Source organism: Hakea prostrata, chromosome 5 (assembly GCF_041222555.1).
Source record: "Hakea prostrata isolate BN-2017 chromosome 5, UWA_Hpros_2, whole genome shotgun sequence".
Taxonomy (NCBI): domain Eukaryota; kingdom Viridiplantae; phylum Streptophyta; class Magnoliopsida; order Proteales; family Proteaceae; genus Hakea; species Hakea prostrata.
The window spans coordinates 23,149,875-23,172,784 of record NC_142604.1 but is presented as its reverse complement, the minus strand read 5'-3'; the positions used below and the strand labels follow the sequence as shown (position 1 = coordinate 23,172,784).

The following is a 22,910-nucleotide window of genomic DNA, read 5'->3' as shown; positions in this document are numbered from 1 at the left end:
TTTATTGTTATTTTATGCAATTCTAAAAATTACAAATTGCTCTATATGGAAAATGAATGAATGCACAAATAAAATCACAAGAGAGCATCGACAAAATGTGTTCTAAAATGCTTTGGTGACTTCCAACATATGGATGAAAAAACATATGCTTAACCATATACAATTTTCCCGATCTAGGTTAGGAGTAAGCATCATCCCGGTTGATTCTTCCCAAATGTCAAGGCATTAAGCATCTACATCTGAAGCAGGCCAAACATGTCCCAAGCTAGGGCTCAATTGGCACATCACCACTATCATAGGTGAAAAATTTGGAAATCATCTAACAAGCTGAAGTAGCATAGAAGCAAAAGTTGCAAGCACTCTGCCAAGCATCAAATAGAAATCAAGGCTTTGAATGGTAAGTACCTTATGCTTCTAGATCTTGGAATTTTGTAGTCTTTTATTTATGACATAATTCTCATAATCCAAGAATGTTAGGCACCCAAAGGTTGGCAGATCCAAGGTACTCAAATTTGAGAATGTCAAAGGACAAGTAAAAGCCTCCAAAGATGGTACTTGACCTGACCTGCCCCTAGGACGTTGAATGGTCAATTATAAAATTTGGATAAACCACTATGCCAAAAGTCCTGAGAACAACATAAGGCAAAGTAGCAAGTCACTTGCATGAACGAATGCTGAAAACTTAGTTAGGGCATTATACAGGCATAAAGGAAGCATCTGAGGTTGGCCAGAGGCTGACTTCTAGCCTGCCGAAAATGGACTGAATGGTTAGGATTTAGGGCTTCAAAGGTCCTGAATTAACATCCAAATCTCGAGGTCAACTACCAAGACTGACCACTTCTACTCGAAGCCAACAGATGCAAAAAAAAGAAAGATCCGACTGTGTTAACATGGCCTTCCAGGGTTGTCTAGAATAAGCTCCAGGTCAGCCTGAGCGCTCCAATAAAGCCTAGTTCTTTTATGTTAAGAGTTGAGAAACATATTGGGGTTGCTCATTATACTTTGCACCATCAAATTTACGCCATTATCTTGCTAAATCATATATATGCCCCTGTTTTGAGGGGTTCTGGTTGTTCTTGAAACTCAACCATCATTATGACTTGTGAGAGTCGTAGACGCTTGATCGACTAATAAAGGGATTGGATGTGAATTGTGTGGCCAGGGAAAAGTACTAGGCTTGGTTTAAGCCCTTGGAAATGACTCTTTAACTGTTTGATTAATACCACAGAAAGACCAGTCTTGATAGTAGAATTCCAACGCTATTTCTTCAGTGGATGTAGGTGAAAAGCTTGCTCATGCTCTCTTTGTAGGAGAAAAAGCCATGAGAGAAAATTGGCAGAAATATCTGCAAAACAGCAATACTGTTGTCTTCCCCCCACCCCTTCTTTTCCCAATTACCTTGACCTCACAAGGAGTTGTCACTGAAACTATTTCCTCTTGTTATTAGTTGAGGATCCTAGAGGGCAGATTTTTTTTTTTTTTTTTTTGGGGGGGGGGGGGGGTTGGGGGGTGTTAACAAAGGGATGTTTCCAATGCATGAATAATCGACCTCCTGCATGGTTGAAACATTATATAAATCAGGTCCACAATGTGTTCTGACAATGTACCTAATCTAGATGGTTGGATGCTCTCCCATTGCTTAATGGAATATATCTCATATACATCTTGTAAATGGTTGACAGGCTTATGTGGACACGTTTGTTGGAAGTTGAACCCATGCCTTGCATGTGGTACAATACATAAGTAGAAAAAGGTCATCCTATTTGTCCATATTAATTTGATCACCTTAATTTTTCATGCTTAACCAAGTAAGTGTTTTGGGGTATCTAAGACCCTTAATCAAGATTAATAATTTAATAGTTGAGATTACTCCTCCAAGAAGTTTTGCTTTTCTCTTAGGTATGATCTTCAGAAGAAGTAAAGAAATATATACAACAGGTATACATGTAGAATGCAACCCGCCTTCCTTGAGGTTAGATGAAAATCACAGATATCATCACAATTGTCCGTGAAAAAACCATTACCAATTATTTAAAAGAAGACAACTATTCTTACCTCAGAGTTACCAGAAGGAATGAAACCCAGTAGAATACCCTTATTAATGGTCATGGCTGAAACAGTTCCACCCTGTATGGCATTTCAATGATGAATCATAGAAACTTTCAGTTTTTGTTTCCAAATTCTGAAAGTAGATATACGACAATATTGGTATCAACATCCAAAGCTAAAAACATTGAAAATGTAGACTAAATAAATCCATGCATGTGATTCAGAAAACGTAGCCATGAATGAAAAGAAAGTGAAAGCTATAATCTACAATTCATATGCCATCTACACTGCACCTTGTTGATACTTGATTTTTTATTTCATTTTAAATTTCATTTTTATTTATTTCTTGGATATGCTTATATTATATTCTATCCTTTATTATTTGCCGGGTTTTCATTCTAGGTTGCTGTTATCATAATTATATCAATGGCATTGGCGAGTGGCTTCTATGTTGCATCTAAACATAATAATATGAAGTTATCATTGTTACATTACATTTAGTCACAATATCATATACTGTACACCTAGAATTCCTAGGTAATGCCTAGGAAGCTCTAGCAGCTAGGGACCCACCAATACTTGGATGGCCTAGTCGCCATGACAACTATTGTATCATCAAACAAATGTATCTCTGCTCTATCTTAACAATAGCATGACTGGTTAAATATTGGCAGTAACATTTCAATATCATCTTTTTGTTAGTTTTAGCCCTTCTCAGTATTGCTCTATTTTTATGCATGGTCTCATCTAAAGTTTTAAATGCATTGTGACAGTGCCCTCCGACAAAAAATCACTTGCATAAGTGAACTTGTAATCCACCACATAGTTGTAAATGTAATGAAAACCCTTTAGTAACCAGACTTTGGAAAGGTAATCTGCAGCATGATATTTGCTAATAAATTTTCTTTTAGGCGCTGTTTGTTTTCACATAAATTGCACTAAATTGAAATAAAGGTTATATTTTACTTTTAAATTGTTTTGCAGAAATTTTATGTAAAATAGCAGTCATGCTGAAAATTTTTATGCTCTGACTTTCCTCTACTACTCATGAAACCAACTCTTGTTTCAATACTTCGCATTTTTCCCAACATTTTACATCAGAACAAACAGAGATCCTGAAGGAAAAGCTACCTTGGTGAAAGATAAAGGTTTTACGAAAAGGAAAATTACTAAAGTTCTAAATCAATAGAGGCAGAGAAAGTTGGATGTTTTCTTGGTAGTGGTCATGCAACTTTGTGCTAAATAACTAGTTAAGAGGCCAGTTCTCTTCAAATGAGAAAATTACATATGAACCCCGTGAATCAGCAAACAATTACATTTACAGCCTCTAAAATTTTTGTTAATATGAATGTACCATGTGCCTAACGCTATTAATTTAAATTAAAAGGGCGTATTTGCCCTTACTGAATCTTCTTAGAATTGAAGAAAAAAATTGAAATTGCTCCCAAAAATAACAAGAATGCACAATGCCACATACAAAATTCCCTAATTTCTCCATTCAATTGAAAATAATAGATATTCCATACTTCTTATGAAGTGAAGAAGAGTAATAGGAAATTTTTGAAAATACAATACATGTTAGGTCATTCTTAACCCCATTGTCCTATTGTAGAGATACGGCTCATATATAAGTTGAAACATGAGGGTATAAACGTAATAGAAAATAAATTCAAGGGGGTGTATATGTAATTTGCTCTTTCCAAAAGGTAACCCTACAAATGATGTGCTTCTTTCTTGCTCTCTTCAGAAAAAAGGGGCATGGGATGCAAAGATCTAAACTCCCAAAGAAAAAACAAAACAAAACAAAAAATAATAATAATAAATAAAACAAAAAAGAAATAATAATAAAAAATAATAAAAATAAAAATAAAAAAAGAAGAAGAAGAAGAAGAAAAGAAAAGCTAAACTCGTAAGAAAACACATCCAACTAATAACAATGCCTTAGTTCATCAATCAAGTACAAAACAACAATTAATTATTTCCTAGATTTTCCATATTCCATTTGAGAATAAATGATTAAAAGATAAATGGACCAACCTGATGATCAATGTGGGCTCCCAAAGGACAAATTCTATATGGAGAAACAACAACCCTGACTTCTCCAGCAGTTCTTCCGCTCAATTTCGCTACCTTGTTTCTCACTTCATCCAACTTCAATCAGAAACATAAACCCATCAATGTAAACGAAGTAATCATCACAAAAACATCAAGTAAGCATAGAGCAGAAGCCATTCAAACTAGAACACACAGAAACCAATCTACCTTCCACATTCAATGAAATTAAAAAGAACGGGAAGAAAACAGATAACATGGCCTCAATCCCTAAAAAATATTGCAAAAACCGTCAATGCAGAAGCAACCACAGAACCAAATCTACCACAAGGGTATCATGAAATCATGAAAATGCACCATTTCAGGGAGAAAGAGAAGCAAAGAGAACATAATGGAATGTAGAGAACCTCTGTTTCAGAAGGCCAGGATGCAGCTCCCATCTTCTTTGTCACTCTTTGAAGCTAGAAAAGAATTAGACAGATCTTCCAAAATCTGGTATACTTCTCTCTGGGATTAGCCGAGAGATTAAATGTTTGTCGTTCTGTACAATATTATAGAAAGATTGAGAGGTGAGGAGTGGAGCTGAAGAATTATAGGACCTTGGATTAATGGTGCACCAGGAAAATAAGTTGAAATGTCAAATTTTTGGGCTAATTTGCTTCAGTTACTTAGCATTATCAATAATCGCCTAAGTGTAGCGAGGATTACACCCACTGCCATACAACTCGTGTTGCGGATGATTACGCCCGATTTTGGAAGGATTTTCACGGGAATTCTTACAGTTGTCAGGCGTCTCCACCATTCACGGTATATGTCTATATGAAATCCATTTTTAGAATGTGGCACCTTTCCCTTCTGATGTGGGTCCACATGTCTTCTCCTGGCCAAGAGTGGGGTCCATACCCTCTAGATGATGCAGATATGTCCTTAACAATATCATGTCGGTGGCAATCTCAAGTTGGAATCACCACTGAGGTTCTGAACCTTCACCATACATCAGGTGGGACCCTTATCCAGCTGTCAATTTGAGACCTTATCCGAAAGTGAAAGTAGGAGGTAATATTTTTCTTTTTTAATAAAGAAATTATTTATTAAAAACAAATCAAGACTAGGGAGTGAAAAGCGATCAAACCATTGTCTTATCAACCAACTGGGCCTTCCTAGCTAAAACATCCGCTAATGAATTGCAGGTTATAGTAATAAAGGAAAAACGACATTCCACAAAATAAAAAACAAACTGACAAGTATCTCGAATGATGGAAGCCATGTACTCTCGTAGGGTGCTAGTCTTCCCAAGGTAGCAATACTCCCGTTCAAGATTATCAGATTCAAAGGCAACATGACACCAATCATCTTAGATGGTATACAACATAGTAGTTTCCAGTCGAGGGTGAACCTAGGATTCAATATTGGCGGGGGGCAAAGAATGAAAGCCAAATAACCTTCCTGTTGTGGACATTTATAAGACCCATTGGGTGTCTCACCTCTGAATTATTTTATTATATTAAGGAATAGGCCCCACATATTTTGTGGGGCCCACACATATTTTAAAAAAAAAGGTAAATTATTGATAATGATATTTTTTTTTGTCAACAAAATATAGGTAAATTAAAACAACAATACAAAAAAAAAAAAATACACATGACTTCAACCTTAAAAAGTTAGATGCAAACCAAAATTTTCATTGGTAAGAGATGTAAATCGAGTTATTTTTCTTTTAGGTAAGAGATGCAAACCAATGGTAGTTAATTACCTTACTAACTATGGATATTTTATTCACAATACAAAATCAACAAAAAATTGCAAAAAAATAAATAAAGAAACATAGAATATAAAATCAAATAAAAAGAAGAAAAAAAAGAATAAAAAAGGATAAAAAAGAAACGATAAATAAATTGAGAAATAGAAAGAGTACCTAATTATGGAGTAGAATTTTTTTTCAAATCTTCTTAACCCACCTTTATAAAAAAGAAAGAGAATAAATAGGAAGAAAAGAAGATAGAGGATAGAGGAAATAGAAGATATGAGAGAATAAATAGGGATTGAGGAGTTAGTTTCTAATAGGAATAATATTTTGAATATCTAATATGTTTTTTTTTCAAAAAATTTCCTTTAACCCATTTTATAGAAAGAGAAGAGAATAAATAAAAAGAAAAAAAGGAGAGAGAAAAGATGAGAGAATAAATAAGGATTGAAGAGTTAGTTTTTAATTAGGAATGACATTTATACCCATTATTTTACCTTCAAAAATTGTTCTCACTATTGGGGGAGCCAAATAGTGACATTTCACATGTGAGAAGAGAAAAAACTATAAATAATAATAAATAAAAAAATGAGTACGAATTTTAAAAAATCCAGTACGGCCCCCGGCCCCTCTACAGGTCCGCCCTGTCCCCAGTCCCAAAGCTTCACTCACCAACACCGATCCAAACGAGATAGATTCAACAACCCAAAGGATCTCACCTAAATGATATCAAGCTACTAACCCCAAACCAAATCAAGCCCTGTCATCAGCACAAGATGCATCTAAATTGATCTTCATCCACCCCGTCAGAGGTGCCTCTCGTTTTTTGCTATCACCTTCTCGATCTTACCGACTGCTCCTTTGATGAATAGCAATACCAAGTAGGCACTTCGAAGCACGTCATGCAACCTATCTAGGAGTCTAGGACCTCCATTTAAATACAACGTTGTTCCTCGAAGTCCATTGCTACCAACATATAAATAGACAATGAGTCACTAATGCTTCTCTATCAACTTCACTATTGATAGGAGGGACCTCAGTTCTTGAATCCATTCATGCACATGGGAATTAGCTGTCGGAGGGACATAAGACAACAAACTTGCAAACCACACTGCCTGTGCATAAGCACAACCAAAATGATATGGTCAGAACTTTCTATTTCTTCTCCACAATGAATACAAGATGGATCAACCTAAAAATGTTGTCTGAGCATACTTCCCCCATAGCTAGCACAGTTGCACAACCACACATATTAAGTGCCTGCATGTCTTTGGTAGCACAGCAACTTTCCATATGAACTTCCAAACATCTGGTGATATAGTAGCCCAACTAGCAATTGGAAGGCGAAGCACCACCATTATCTTGCAAGAGAGAATCTTAGAGCATTGTACACTACTATTATCATGCCATTTCTGGATCCTGTTGACACTAATTGATCAGTGTTGGGGAAAATCGATAATGACATTTTACAAATAGCCAAAGCTACCCTTTGTGAGAAGATATGCTCTATCCTCTATCCTCTCCACTTTCTGCACTCTAGATTGACAGTCCATCAAATCCGATACCAACAAGTTCTCCATACCTAGGGGAGATTGTTCCTCAATCCAAGTTAATGCCAAGCCTTGCACCCCTTGATCATCCCATACTCTAATAATACATGCCATATCATTAACATAGGTCTTAGAGCTTCCTTTCCAGCCACCAAACTATGTCATGCCCAGAAAGCTTGATGACCTACGACAACATCCAAAAAGATGAATGAGAAAAGCAAATGGCCTTTGTAAAGCGAGCCCAAAGAGAGTTAGGTTGCTACTAAAGCCTAGCTGCCATGTTAGCCAAGAGAGCCAAATTCTGGGTATAGGAGTTCTTGAAACCCAACCCACCTGTAGAATTGGGTAGGCATAACCTTTCCCATGCTATCCAATGTGTTTTAGCCCTTCCCTCCACTTTCCAATAAAAAATTGCAGCTTGTTTTTCAGAATGGTTATGGAGTTTTAGGAAGTTTAAAGTGACTATAAGCATATTGAGGTAACACAAAGGCCACAAATTTCAACATTATCCCTTTGCCTACATGAGAGAGTAGGTGAAGCTTCCATCCCTTAAACCTTTGAGTCGACTTATCTGATAAGAATTGAAAGGTATCCTTTTTTGAGACACCAATCTCTTGAGGAAGACTCAATTACTTGATATGAGCTTTTGCATAAGAGATTTTTAAGACCCTAGAAAACCACCTCTGCAATTTGGTGGGAGTTTTAGTGCTAAATGTGAGTCTATACTTCTTCAAATTGACCGCCTGACCAGTAGCCTTACCATATGAATCCAAGCATCACTTGAGATTACACACCTCTCCAATTGTAACTCAGAGAACAACAAGCTATCATCTGTACATTAGGCTCTACCTTTCACTCTGATGCCTTTGACAAGATCCTGAGAACGTAGGATGAAAATAGCCAACAACAATGGGTCCCCCTGTCAAATACCCTGAGTGGGATGAATCGCATGGGTAATAGATCCATTCACCAAAAGCTTGTAAGACATAGTAGAGATAATTTGCATGACCCAAGATACCCATTTCGTAGAAAACCCAACTTTAATATCATAGCTTCCACAAATGTCCAATCCAACCTGTCGTACACCTTCCGTATATCCAACTTAAGAGCCAAATTTTCTTTCTATATATCTGGAAGTGTGAAATCCCCCATAATTCTATCCTAGAAACCCGTATTGTAGGTCCGAGAACCCGGAATGCAAACATGAGACAATTGTAGGCTAACCTGGTAAAGACCATTGAATTGGAGTCTGAACCCATGGAAGTGGATGGTGATGATGCTGAGTTGGGAGTTCTGTCAGAGTTTGGAAGGAGATATAACTCGGACATTAAAGTGTTTGGTAGATGGATCAAGTGTTCCTTGATAACACATGTGGAAGGTCCTAAAAATCATGTAAGACCCTTCTTGAGTGTGGAATAGGAGCTAAGGTAGAGCCTTGAAATCTACTCCTGGAACTAAGTTCCAAAGGTGGGTCAATTGGCCTTGTCACCCCAGGCGACCCACCTGGTTTCAGGAGAAAAATGGCAAATTTGGCAATTTGGTTTTCGATGCCCTATTTAATGTGTTTTCATTGTAAAGCGTGTCATTATGATCCATAGTCATCAGTGACGTTAGGACATGTCAGAGAGTGCTTCACGAAGGTGGAGGACAGTGTGGAGATCTTCTGAAAGGCTTTCTGTGCAGCAATTGACTTTTTCAAAGGTTAGTACTCATCTCTATTCATTCAAATCGTTTTCCACGATTGTTTTCTCTAATGCCAAGACCTTGTAGAAAGCTTCTAAATACTATAATAGCATAGTTCTTCTATTATCTTTACCTTAGAGCGAATCCACATTCACTCTGGTTCATCCGTGTTATTCTTGAATGATTTCAGAAAAGACCTAACTTCTAATTCGCTAGGATTTCAATTCTTTTGTGTTGTTAGATGCCTAAATAATGTTAGTTCATGTTCTAGTAGTATTTCAGAATTTTCTATGTACTTTAGACGTAGTTTGGAACCTAATTCGAAAGCAAGTTGGTGACTTGAGTCAATTTTGTCCGTACTCGGACATGGGCTGATTGGCCTGGTTGCCTAGGAGACCAGCTCAAGCAACCCATACCCCTTGGTCAGCTGCCCTAGTCTCCCCAAGCAACCCATTCGATCAACCACTTTCAATAGTTTTGGTTTTTGATTCTCTTGTCAACGTAAGACTTCTGGTATTGTTTCCAACCTTGAACCAGCATGTAATTAGGACTTTTTGGGAAGCATGAACATACTGTTTGATTATCCTTGTGGAGTTGCAAATCGATTGCAAGGTGAGGACGTTCACTTGTATATAATCATTGTTGTATTCTTAAATGATATGAATATTGCATATTGATATACATGTTGTTGTTCTAAGACTTTGGTACGATATTAATGCTCTAAAATTACATAATGTAATTGTTTGAATATGATACTTGTGAGTTGGATAGTCTTATGTGAATTTGGACTTGAACTAGGATTGTGACTTGTGAATAATGTTTAGTGCCTTTTAGTTCTTTTGTGGGAGGTTGTTGTTTGGTGTGACTGTGAATTGGGGAATACTTAGCTTGGTACTCTTGGCTTGGGATATGAGGGGTTGTGGTATGGGACACTGTCCTCTGATGCCCCAAAAAAATTTCACGGCTGTTGTCTTTTATGACTAGGAGGTCTAAAAGAACATGGTTATGCACCCCATCATGTCACACCCTATCGACGGGGGTATTGATGCTAAGTGACCCATGGCAATAGTATGGGGTGGTGTGCGCTTAAGACCGGTAACCAACCCGTGAGATGACGTAACTACAGTGTGACGGGCCATTCATTGGTAGGGTTGCATATAATAGGCTTGGGTTCATGGGCACTTATGATTGGTAACCAACCTATGAGAGGACATGAGAGTTTCCCACCCATTATATGTGGATGACCAATAGGGTTAAGAGGAAGTGTAGTCCGAGTTGGTTGGAGACATAGAATACTTTGACTCTAGATAAGGGAGGATACTGAACCAAGAGTATGAAAGGCATGAGGGGAGGTATCTAAACCTAAGATGACATGACTAAGTAGTTGACCTGCATTGGGCTAGGTATATCCCTGACATGCGCCAATACTCATGCCAATGGTGTGGCGAGAGAATCGTGACCTAAACCCCAGCCATAATGTTGATCCAAGAAGGATGACTTTACCCCTTACCCGGGATCTCAAAACCGATAACCAACCCGTGAGAGATCAAAAAGTGACGAGACCTACCTAGAGGAGGTTGGTATCATATCTTAATGTGTGTTTACCATATAGAGACTTGCATCAGTTAGAGTATAGTAGCATTAATGCATTGCATTTCATATCATGTCACATTAAATGATATCTTGATTTATGCTATGATTTATAGTTATATGCTTATGGACTACTTGCTGAGTTCTTTTGAGCTTACCCCTTGGGGATTTGTTGATTTAGATTTTATTGTAGATTCTGATGCTGCGTTATTAAGATTACAAAGTGTCGGCGACTGATCTGTATGTTGTACCAGATTACGGGGATTACGACATACATAGTGACAAATATACGAGTCACGATTGTATGTACTAGAATTAGCGCGACTCATGAGTTGATCAATACTCTTTGTGATACAGAAACTTTTTGAGATTCGTAGTTACCATCTAATTAAGGAAACTTACTTGATGTAAACCTTAGGAGTTTTGATTTGATTCTCTTTCCAGTTTGACTATTTTAGTTTTGGCATCACACTTTGATTTGGTTTTGAGATCCTTCTGACATCCTTGTTATTTGATATACCTCTTTATTATTATATATGACTTGATTTATTCTTGCTCATGATTGGTCTATTATGTGGAATGGTTTATGATTGTCTGAGACCTAATCTTGTGATTGTGAATCACTCCCTTGGGTATTCAGGTGGATGGATACTAGCTGAGTGGATGTGACAATTTAGATGTAATTCAAGTATGAATGTGCATGAGTGTGTCCTAGGGGCTAAATGTACTAAGTCTTCATCTTGAACTTGATTTGATCTTCATTCTGACTCTTGAGTCCTCTTGTACTCCATGCTTAGTTTGACTTGGTCTTCATGTCCATCTTGACTCCATTCTTCATCTGGACTTGAAAATATCTTTTTGAGTTGGGTTCATTGCACTTTGACTTGCTCTAAAACACACACAACTCAAAGTCTACATTAGTACCTTGTGTTTGTTATCATTAAAACAAATAGAGGTTGATGTGGCATTGATGCGGCATTGATGTGGCAATGCTGACATTGCATTTCCTCAACACCCCTATTATTCTCTAGAAAAAATTTCTAATGATGACAAGTGTCACATCCTCTCAGTCAGTACCCTAACTACAATACCTAAATGTGTGATCCATAACCCCGAAGATCAAGTCTCAACAATCATCCTCCCACATTGCATAATAGTATAATCCAGAGCAAGAAATAATCATTGCATTAATGTAATTAAAAGATTAACCAATGAATGGATCTCAGAAAGATCTAAAAGCATAATTGGAGTGCGGAAAAATGATACCAATATAATAGGAGTAAAATAGTATGTGGAAATAAACTTTATAGTCAAATACGGAAGAATAGTCAACTAATGTATTACAACTGGAAGAATTAAAGAAGTTTCAAAGCTATCCTAAGTACTACTCACAGTAGATTTTCTTATCAAAAAAGTAATGTTTAAACTCAAAGACTTCTGTACCCAATACAGGGTACTCCAGCTCCAGAATAGGACTAATCCTGGTACGCACAGTCATCACACGCATATTCTTCACAGTGATGTTCGTGATCACCAAAACTCTGTATACTATATGGATCACTCGACATGGTCTCCTACTCCTGGATCTCAACGTCATCGACACTTGCAACAAAGTCTAAAGCAAACATTATCCCTGAAGGGTGAGCTCAAAAGAACTCAGCAAGTAATTCAAGTACAAACAACCATTACAATCAATATTCAAGAATAAAGCATGATGCAATATGATATGAGACAATGTGCAAGTATGCATCTAACTCTAACATATGCTAGTCTCTAGTGGTAGAAACGCATTAAGATATAACATCATACTCCTCTGGGCAATCTCAGTCACTCTCCCTTATGGCTCTTAAGCATGTCTTTTGAGTTCTCTGCGGTAGTTGGGTCAAGGCATCCATCTCAAACAATCACCATGGCTAAGATTTAGGTCACCACTTTCTCACTCCACCATTGGTATGAGTACTGGCACGTGTCAGGGTTATACCTAGCCCAATGCATGTCATCTATTGAATCATATCAATCTCAGAGTCGGATACTTCCCTTCCTTGCCCCTGGTAATCCGTTCCAATACTTTTCCCCCTAGAGTTATCATATCCTATGGCTCCAACCAATTCGGACTACGGACTCTTAACCCTATTGGTCATCTACATATAATAGATGGGAAGCTCTCATGTCCTCTTATGGGTTGTCTACCGGTCTTGAGCGCCCATGAGCCCAAGCTTATTATAACACGACCCTACCAATGAATGGCCCTCACAATGTGATTGTGTCCTCTAATGGGTTGGATACCGGTCTTGAGCACCCACAATCCCCATTGTTGCCGCAGGTCACTAGGCTTCGATACCCACGCCAATAGGGTGAGATATGACGGGGTATCTAACCAAACACTTCTAGGCAAGTCCTAGGTATGACATCCGGTAATCATAGGAAGTGCCAAGGGGCATCATAGGAAAGCGTCCCATACCACCTCCACTGATGTCCCGAGATAGAAACACCCAATTGGCATCCCCATTCCGCAATCACATTACAATATGATTTCAAACATAACATCATCATAATCCATTCACATTCCAATCATTCATATTATTAACAAATATGCATATCATCATCAATATAACATTCTTAAATTAATGAGGCATATCTATCATAAACAAGTCCTAAAATAGCAATGTAGATCATGCATTCAAAAATAGAAAGTCACTTATGTTATTTGTAAAAGAACATCATCACCCTGTTGTCGACTTGTACCCTTTGAAAAGTAGACCAAAATGTAGGTTCAAACTTGCCAAAGAAACCCTAATAATATGATGATTTAATGTTAGGAATAAACCCTAATGGTTCGAAGATGAAAAGAGGTCAAAATATTATATTATGTTGTCTCGATACCCTTTGGTCGCCCGGCATGGTTGCCTAGGGCTGCCAAGCCAATCAACCAAGGTTGTTGTGTACGGACAGTAAAATCCAAAATCGGTCGGAAACTCATCGTTTGGGTTCCAAATACTTTCAAATTCATAGGAAAACTCTAAAATAATATTAGGACACTATCTAATATAATTTAGGCATCAATCATGGTCAAAGGTGTGAAAACCTAACGAGTCCCAACTTAGGTTTCATCCGAAATCAAATCGCAGATTCACAGAAAGACTAGAGTGAATGTGGATTCAATTTAGGACCACGATAAAAGTAGAATAAGATCTAAAAACAACTTAGATATAGTTTGGATTGGAAATCAAACTAATCAAAGAGAATATAATCATATAGATTCATGCTAGACTTTTACTGAAATCACACTGTGAAGTTCATGGAAGAACTAGAGTGAATGGTGATTCACTTTAAAACTGAGAGGAAGGAAGATTAGGTCATTACAGCAGTATAAGACCTTCCTCAAAGTCTCTACATTAGGTAGAATCAATAAGAGAATATAGGTCTAGACGAAAGAGAGTGATCGCTAACCTTGAAGAAGAAGATTCGTCGAGCGAAAAACTTCACGAATTCTTGGAATTCTTCCTTGGCCTTGGAGAGAGAGCTCTAGAGTGCCTTAGGTGTTCTCTGACAACCTTATGACACAATGACATGAATTAGAACGAAAATTAATTAAATAGGGCTTTGGAAACGTAATTCCCAAAAATTGACAAAATTGCCCCGATACTGGTTGGTTGCTAGGCTTGGTCACTTGGGGTGACCAAGGCAGGCTGCCAACCTATCCCGCTTGGGTTGTGAGGGATTTCACAACAAGTTTGATCCTCCTCTTCTTGTGTTACAACCATTTGAGTTTGATCAAAGTCATGATGAAAATGTCCAAGATACTACATCTAAACAAGTTCAACATACTAAAGAAGAAAACATTGAAATTTTTCCAGGACCAGATGAAGTCCCAGTTCAATTTCCTCCTATATTGGTTTGTCACAAAAGGAAGAGACAAAAATAGTCAGATGGTACGGAACTTCACTCCAACCCTTCGGGTGATCCTTGTGGTGTGTTTGATAATCCTGATGACTTACCAATAGCTTTTCAAAAAGGCATATGCCTAAACTCTAAGTAGTCATTGTAACCTATTTTTGCATATGTTACTATTGTGCATCTTCCCACTAATTATTGTTGTGTTGTCACTACCACGTCTTCTGTCACTATTCCATCTAAGGCTCTTTCTGATCTGGGTTGGAAAACAGCTATGGAGTTTGAGGTTGAGGCTCTGCATTCTAGGCATACGTGGAAGCTCGTAGACTTGCTTCCAGTTAGGGAATTGGTTAATGTAATTGGGTTATTATTATTAAATATAAATTAGATGGATATGCAGAGAGGTTGAAAGCTAGACTTGTGGCAAAGGGCTACACCCAAACTTATAGTGTGGATTTTTTTTTTAAACTTTCCCCTGTTGCCCACTATAATTTTATGCATATTTTATTATCCATAGCTACTAATTTATAGGCCTATTAAAAATGCCTTTTCTTTATAGTGATTTACTTGAAGAGGTATATATGGAGCAACCCCTTGGGTTTGTTGCTCAGGTGGGGGGGGGGATTCACGCAAGGTTTGTAGGCTTCACAAGTTAATTATGGCCTAAAACAATCCCTTAGGGCATGGTTTGAAGAATTTAGTTCAGTACTCTCAAAAGTTGGGTTTACTCTGTGTTATTCAGATCAACTATTTTTTTAAGCAGAAAGGAGTCTGAAATTGTCATACTCATTGTTTATGTTGATGATATAATTGTTTTTGGAATTGATAATGCAAGAATTGATGAAGTAAAATCACTCCTGAGCAGCCATTTTCAAGTGATGGACTTGGATCCTTTACACTATTTTCTTGGCATTGAAATTTTGAGGAGGAATCAAGGAATTAGCCTCTCTCAAGGTAAATATGTGATAGACGTACTAACAGAAAGTGGTAAGTTAGGGTGTAAATCTGATACATCCATGGATCCTCACATCAAGATATCTAAAGATGAAGGAGAAGATTTTCCAAATCCACAGAGATACATAAGGTTAGTGTGAAAGCTTATTTATCTCATAGTAACTCGTTCTGACTTGTCCTATGCAGTTGGTGGTGGTGAATCAATTCATGTGTACTCCTACAAAGGCTGACAAGGATGTAGTCACTAGAATACTTCAGTATCTCAAGAAGGCCCCTAGAAAAGGCATGGTGTATGAGAAGAATTCACATATGACATTGTGTGCCTATTCTGACGTTGATTGGGGAGTATATTAGGATGACTAGAAGTCTACTTTAGGTTATTGCACCTTCCTGGGAGGAAATCTAATAAGATGAAAAAGTAAAAAAAACAAGTGACTATGGCACGGTCAGGTGTTGAAGCAGAGTAACGAGTCATGGCACACATGGTCTTTGAGATCTTCTAGGTCAAGTCATTTTTGAAAGAAGTATGAGTTAATATAGAAGAACTAGTGAAGATTTTTGTGACAAGCAAGCAACAATCTATATTGAAAGTATTTTTGTCTCATGAGTGCACCAAAACACATTGAGCTAGACTTGCACTTTGTGTATGATGTAGTCATGAACGGAGTAATATCTACACCACATGTGAGTTCTACAGAACAAGTTGGAGATATATTTACTAAGTCCTTTCCTAATCCTATGTTTCTATGAGGTTGTCTCAAGCTAGGGATTGACGCTTAATAGTCTTTAGCATAAGGGGGGAGGGGTGTTAACAAATTGTGATTTCTACAGGAAAGGAAAGTCTAGGATGGTCTTTTTGGTGTAGAGTGGTGCCCAAGTTAATGAGTTAAGCATAACCTGCAGTCGTTCAGATTTGTTCGTTTGTTTCTTTTTTTTTTTTTTTTTTTTTCGTTTTTTTTTTTTTTTGTTTTTTTTCTTTAGGTGAATTTCGTTTATTATTTTTGATTAATAGTTGGGATGTAATTTGATTAGAAAGTAGGGGATCTTACCTATTTGGGAAACTCTATTAGCGTATGTAACTATATAAGGACAAGTGTAATAAGAAGAGGTATGGACTCTCATTGAGTCACCTCTATTCTCTTCTCTCTTTGCACCTTGACCAGCAAGGTCCTCACGTCTGGTAGGTCCTAATCATCACAGTAAGGAACTGCAAATTACTTCTGTTTGTGTTGCAACAAATATCTTCATTTTTGGAATTGCTTCTCAAGCTAATGCCATTGCTCTTAAGGAAATGTTTCAGGATTTCTGTAATCAATCAAGGCTTGTGATGAATCATCGAAAGTCAACCTTGATGTTTGCAAAAATTTCTCTTTGATGTTCAAGATCATTTTCATAACACTTCGGGGTTTTCTATTGGCTCTCTCCCCATCAAGTACTTGAGGATTCCCCTAACCTCTACGAGACCTTCTTGTGCGGACTATGTAGATGTAGTTGTTAAGTGTAAACCTATGTGAATGCTTCGAGTGCTCGTACTCTTTCCTATGGTGGAAGATTGACTCTCATTCACTTTCTTTTGGAAGGAATTTTTGGATATCGGATTAATTTTTTCCAGCTTCAAAGAAGGTAATTAAAACTCTTGAGAACTGAATGGCTAGATTTTTTGGTGGGGGGGGGGGGGGGGGGAGCGCAGATCATGGATCATACAAAGTTGCTTGGAAGATGGTTTGCACTCTGAAAGAACAAGGTGGAGTGGCGCTTCGGCGTCTCTCAAATTGGAATAAGGCCAGTCTGATGCGTCAGATCCGATCCCTTGCATCTAATCACAATTCTTATTGGTACAGGTTTATTGAGTACCGTTGGAAGAGTCAACACTCAATTTTGTCCATCCTGATCCCAACTAATTGCTCAACTTCTCTCAAGGCAATTTTCAATCTCAGCGATTTGATTATTAAAGGTATTTGGTATCTTACCCACAACGGAGAGGACATTTTCGCGTGGCATGATCCTTGGCTAGATAAGGGGGTGCTCGAAAGGGAAGGTGATCTTGTAGTGCAAGGTGTTGGTAGAGATCCTTCCTTAAAGTGAACGATTTTATTATTGATCTTGATGGGTGGAAGGTGCCTAATTCAAATTCTGCTATTATAAATAGATTTGGTAAAATTTTGGAAACTTGGATTTATCAAAGGCTTCTTAAAAAGACAAGGTGATTTGGATTGGAACCAAAAACGAAACTTTCTCCATTAGCTCTGCCTTACATTTGGTAAGTCAATCCCGCCCAGTTGTCCCTTGGAGTCTAGTTGTCTGGGTGAAAAAATCTCATATATCCTAGATACTCAGTCATCTCTTGGTTGGCATTCCTAGATCAGTTACCTATGCATAATCGTTGATCGAGTGGGGAATTCAAGTTGATCCACTTTGTCTTCTTTGTGGAGATGAGATTGATGATCATGATCACCTCTTTTTTTATATAAGTGTTCTTTTGCTTGTGAAATTTGGAAAACCATTCTTTTTAGGAATGGTTATAATAGATCTCTCCTTAATTCATGAGAAAAGAAAACAAATTGGGCTGTCCAACATTTCAAGAGGAGTTGGTGATTACTTAGGTTCAATGCCTAGGCTTCAATGTTATGATCTACTGTACTTGGCATGAGAGGCTAGAAACTCCATAGATCACACTCAAACTCTAGATCAGGTTGTTTGTGGGTGACTCGTTTAGTACAATACTGATTTCAAACAACATATAGGTGGATGACTTGGCTACCAAACATTCCTTTTTCGAGAGATGGGATATCATGTCCTCTTACCCCCCCCCCCTTGATAGTTGGTGTCTAATCAACACTGCCACATCCACCCAGCCGGTACACTATCTGGCATACCCGAGTGTGTGATCCACAGCCCCAAAGATCAGTATCGAGGAAATCAACCTCCCACATTCACAATGAATGGCCCCCACAATGTAATTCATGTCCTCTTACGGGTTGGTTACTAGTCTTGAGCGCCCATAAATCCCCATTCCTACCACGGGTTACTCTGTTTCAATACCCTTCCGAATCGGGTTTGATATAACAGGGATATTGTAACAACCCTCCGTATTTTTAACCCGGGATCCATATTGCAGGTCCGAGAACCTGAAGGTCTAGCCGGGTAAATTTGTGGAGTGTTCGCATAGAAGTCCATGATCCATACCCTGAACCCATGGATCTGGATCCTTTTGATGAAGAACCTACATTGCTTGGTAGTTGGACTTCTGGAAGGCAAGTGATGTCTGGAGATGTCCGGATTGAAGGTAAGACCTCGCCCATGTCTTCATTAGGTTTAGGTTGTCCTTGGGCATCAACCCCCTGAGCAAAGCACCCTTGTATAGCATTATACTTGGGGGCGATTGCTAGTGGCGGTTGATTAAACCAAGCGACCGCCTTGAGCGACCGCCTGGTCCTGGTTGCGGGATTTTGCCCTATTTTCCCCCCTAACTCCTATAAATAGTAACTCTCGCCTATTTTATGAATATTTTATTCGGGATTACCGTTTTTGGAGGTTAGACGGCTGTGGAGACATGCTGGAATCAGATCTGAAGTGCTTTTAGAGTCCCAGAAGGTTTTACTGTCTTTCATAGTTGACCTGGTTGAGGTAAGTGATTCCCTGTTCACTCATGCTTCACCACTTGCTATAATAAAAGTAGATTAGTGTTTCTCTTTGGTTGTTCTTAATCCTTCTATTGCACTGCCTACCTTTTTGTTAATCTTGGTGAGATCAGATCCGAAAACGAAACCCTGCGTTCGTGAAAAGGGCTGATCTAATCAAGAGGGAGGTTTCTGAATAACCAATTTGATGTCTTTGTTTAGGTTTAGTATCACCTGTGGTTATGGGAGTAATACATTTGAGATTCAGACTATGATCATTCAAAATTCGGATTGAAAACGGATGATCAGAAGCTTGAATTTTGGATTGAAACTCTCTATTTTTGGGGCGGTCACTAGTGGCGGTCGCTCAACCTAAGCGACAGGCCCGAGCGACCGGCTGGTTTCCAGTGACCAAATGACTTTTGGTTTTGATCCGATTTGATTCATTCGACTTATACCTTATTGTAAACCTGTATATAGGTGTTCTCTGTTTTGAATAAAAGTCTTATAATAGTTTTTGGATTGCAAGTTAGAGGACTTCTGCATAATTACATGTAAGGACATACAATCCTATTCTTATGTAATGACTTGAACATGCTAGTCCAGTGTCTGTTATTACTGTTCTTTCTTTTCATAGACTGCTGTAACCTTGTTTAGCATGCTGATCTTGTGATATGCTTGCTGTTTGTATTGTCTTTACTTATACTTTGTTGATCATGAATGTGATATGTTGATGTTGATTGGTTTGTGGTTCTGATGGAAGGGGTATTCCATTTGGATATCCTAGCTTGGGATATCAAAGGGCTGTGGTATGGGACACATGCTCGCTGATGTCTCTAGCTCTATCATAACTACTGGATGACATACCTAGGTAGAGTCTAGAATTGCATGGCTAGGTACCCCACATGCTACTACCCTTTCGGTAGGGGAATTGAAGCCGGATGACCCGTGATGACAGTGATGTGATGATGGTCCACTGTTGGTTATATAAATGGTAAAGTTGCATATGTTAGGGTTGGGCTCATGGACGTCTAAGGAACTGACAGGGTGTCGTGAGGAATCATGAGAGCATTCCGCCGCAACAATATGTGGATGACCATAGGGTTATGGAATGGAGTCCAATAGCGGTAGCCAGTCCGTGAGGGTTCTCATTCTTAGGTTGCGAAGGATACTGAACCGAGTTGGTTGGTGCCATAGGGGATGTATCTGGACTTCATGTAGTATGTTACCATTATGACCTGCATTGGATTAGAAACCCCGACATGCGCCAGTACTCATTGCCAATGGTCGTGGTGAGAGAGTGTCGACTTAACCCCAGCCATGGTTTGAGAGCCAGGTGTGGACTTTCCATTTTACCCAGGATCCCTACAGAGGTAACCAGTCCTTGCCGGATCAGAGTGACTAGACCTACCCAAAGGAGGGCTGGTGTATATCTTAAAGCATGTCAACTGTTAGAGACTTGCATGGTTAGATCTTAGCGGTATTCATATTTTGCATTCATACATATCATTTATGCATTTCTGATTGGTTTGACATATGGATGGGAATTATTGTTGTTCTTACTGAGTTCTCCAGAACTCATTCCTTTATTTGTCTATGTTTGATTAGCTTGTACAGATGGAGGAAATGCGCAAGAAGATGGATTGGTTTCCTATGAAGGAACCTTCCCATATGAAGAAGATGTGGCACCGACAATGGGAAATGGAGATAGCCTGTGCGGGAGCTCCTGCGAGTGCATGGAATGCACTTATAGCACCCATTGATGGGGGAGACAAGTTGCCAGACAGTTTGCTCACCGTATGGAGGAGAATTGGAGAACCCCTCATCTTGATAAACTTGAGTCTAAGTTTTTAGCTTTAGAAAAGGAAACTGGAAAGAAAATCATATAACTTTTTTTGAATTGCTTCCGCTGAACTCATTGACATTTTGATTATTTATTCTTTCCTTGATCATTTTATTGGGGTATTTGGACTCCTGTAATCCTTTTGTTCATTATTGAACTATTCTTGCTCATGATTGTCTTTACTTGCATTTATTATTACTGATAGACTAGAACCGTGGATCTTGTGACGGATTGCTCCCACGGGTTGTCAGGCGGGTAATCGAGATTGGCGGGTGGGGTGTGACAGATATCCTAGCCAAACACCTCTAGAAAAGCCCTAGGTATGACAACCAATAATTCGGGAAAGCGTCAAAGGGCACCATCGAAAATATCCCATACTATTCCCACTGATGTCCAAGGACAGAAATGTCAAAAGGACATTCCCCAATCCCAAATCATACCTAATCAATCACATTCCCAATTCAGTCATAACATACACAACTAATATCTCATCATATGAAAGAATACATGAAGACAAGATCAATTGAATATGCAACATATATGAGTAAGAATCCATACATGATCAAGTACATGAAGGAAATATACAAGTAAGATCCTATTGTACTTACAACAGTCATATTATAATTAGAAACTACAATCTTAGTAGAAAATCTAGGTGTTTCCCAATTTAGAAACCATGATTCTCGCAATCTATGTTAATATGGAAACAACTGTCCTTACCTTAAATAGATTCGAAGATATTCCGGACGGACAAGAGAATGAATCCAAAGTTAGTAAACAAACCCTAAACAAGCATTAAAGAATCATTAGGAAGCAATCCTAAAAGAATAGACATCAAACGGATTGAAATGGAAAAAGAAATTCCTTGCTATCATGCTGGGAAGACTGGCTGGGTTGATTGGTCCAGTCGACCCACTCAGTCGACCCAATGAACAGTACACATCCAAAAACTGATTTTTGGTCCGAAACCTATTCTTCAAGATTCGGAACGCTACGAAACTTGGAGGGAATCTCTAACACAGTAATCTAAGACTAACTAGCATTGATTAGACATTAAACAACGATCAAAACCAATACTTACTAATTTAGAATCATACTCTCTAATTTGATAAAATCATAGTTTTCAATGAAAAACAAGCTATGAATCCAAGAGAAGAACTAGAGATGATGAGATCTCATTCTAATAGATTAACACAGTAAATCATGGATATGAATAATCAAGAAGATGCATCTATAATGCTAGAGAAATCATATCAAGATTATGATCATAGTTTCATGAAGAAATCATAAGAATCATGGTCAAGATTAAGTATGAAGATCATAGCATGAAAGAATGAATGGAGATTGTAGAAGAGATGATTGCAAGGATGGAGCATCTTCTTCATAATCTCAGTACAGAGAATAGATCACAGTAAGAGTAGATCAATATCATACAAGAGAGATTACTAACCTTTGTTGAAGAACAAGAGAGGAAACTTGAGAATTTGCAAGAGTTCTTCACCAACACCAAAGAGAGGCTTTGAGAGGAGTTATCCACGTTCTCTAGGGGTTTTAGAAACAAAGGAGGCTAAGAAATACAAAGTTCTATTATATAGAGCATCATAAACATAAACAAAGGATCTTGCACAGATTCTGTCTCTGTGGGTCGATTGGCCCAGTTGACCCATGCTGTCAGCAAAGCCTGAAACAGGAAATTGAGGGCCTAACTTTTATGAAAACCAAATGGGCTTCTAACAACACAACCTACAACTCACCTAGCATGGAGGAATGCCTTCAAATCATGTCCAACGAAGCTCTAGGGTCATCAACCAAGCTTCTCTTCATCAAGGTGTAGTCTCTTTTCCAATTCCGTCAAGGTCTCCAAATATGGGCATCATCGTCAATCTCCATAGGCTCGAAGTCGAACACCATGTCTTCCACTGATATGGCCC

General features: G+C 38.3%; 1 protein-coding gene across 1 annotated transcript in view; it reads right to left on the bottom strand.

Moving 5' to 3' along the window:
* Positions 1-4,913, bottom strand: part of GALAK (galacturonic acid kinase) — a 78,853-nt gene extending 73,940 nt beyond the window's left edge. The window contains exons 1-3 of the mRNA XM_089155066.1: positions 4,509-4,913; positions 4,087-4,200; positions 2,056-2,127 (exon numbers count right to left, since the gene is read on the bottom strand). Coding sequence (XP_089011192.1) covers positions 2,056-2,127; positions 4,087-4,200; positions 4,509-4,541 — 219 coding nt within the window. The 5' untranslated portion in view covers positions 4,542-4,913. The remainder of the gene's footprint in view (positions 1-2,055; positions 2,128-4,086; positions 4,201-4,508) is intronic.
* Between the last annotated feature and the right edge of the window lie 17,997 nt (positions 4,914-22,910).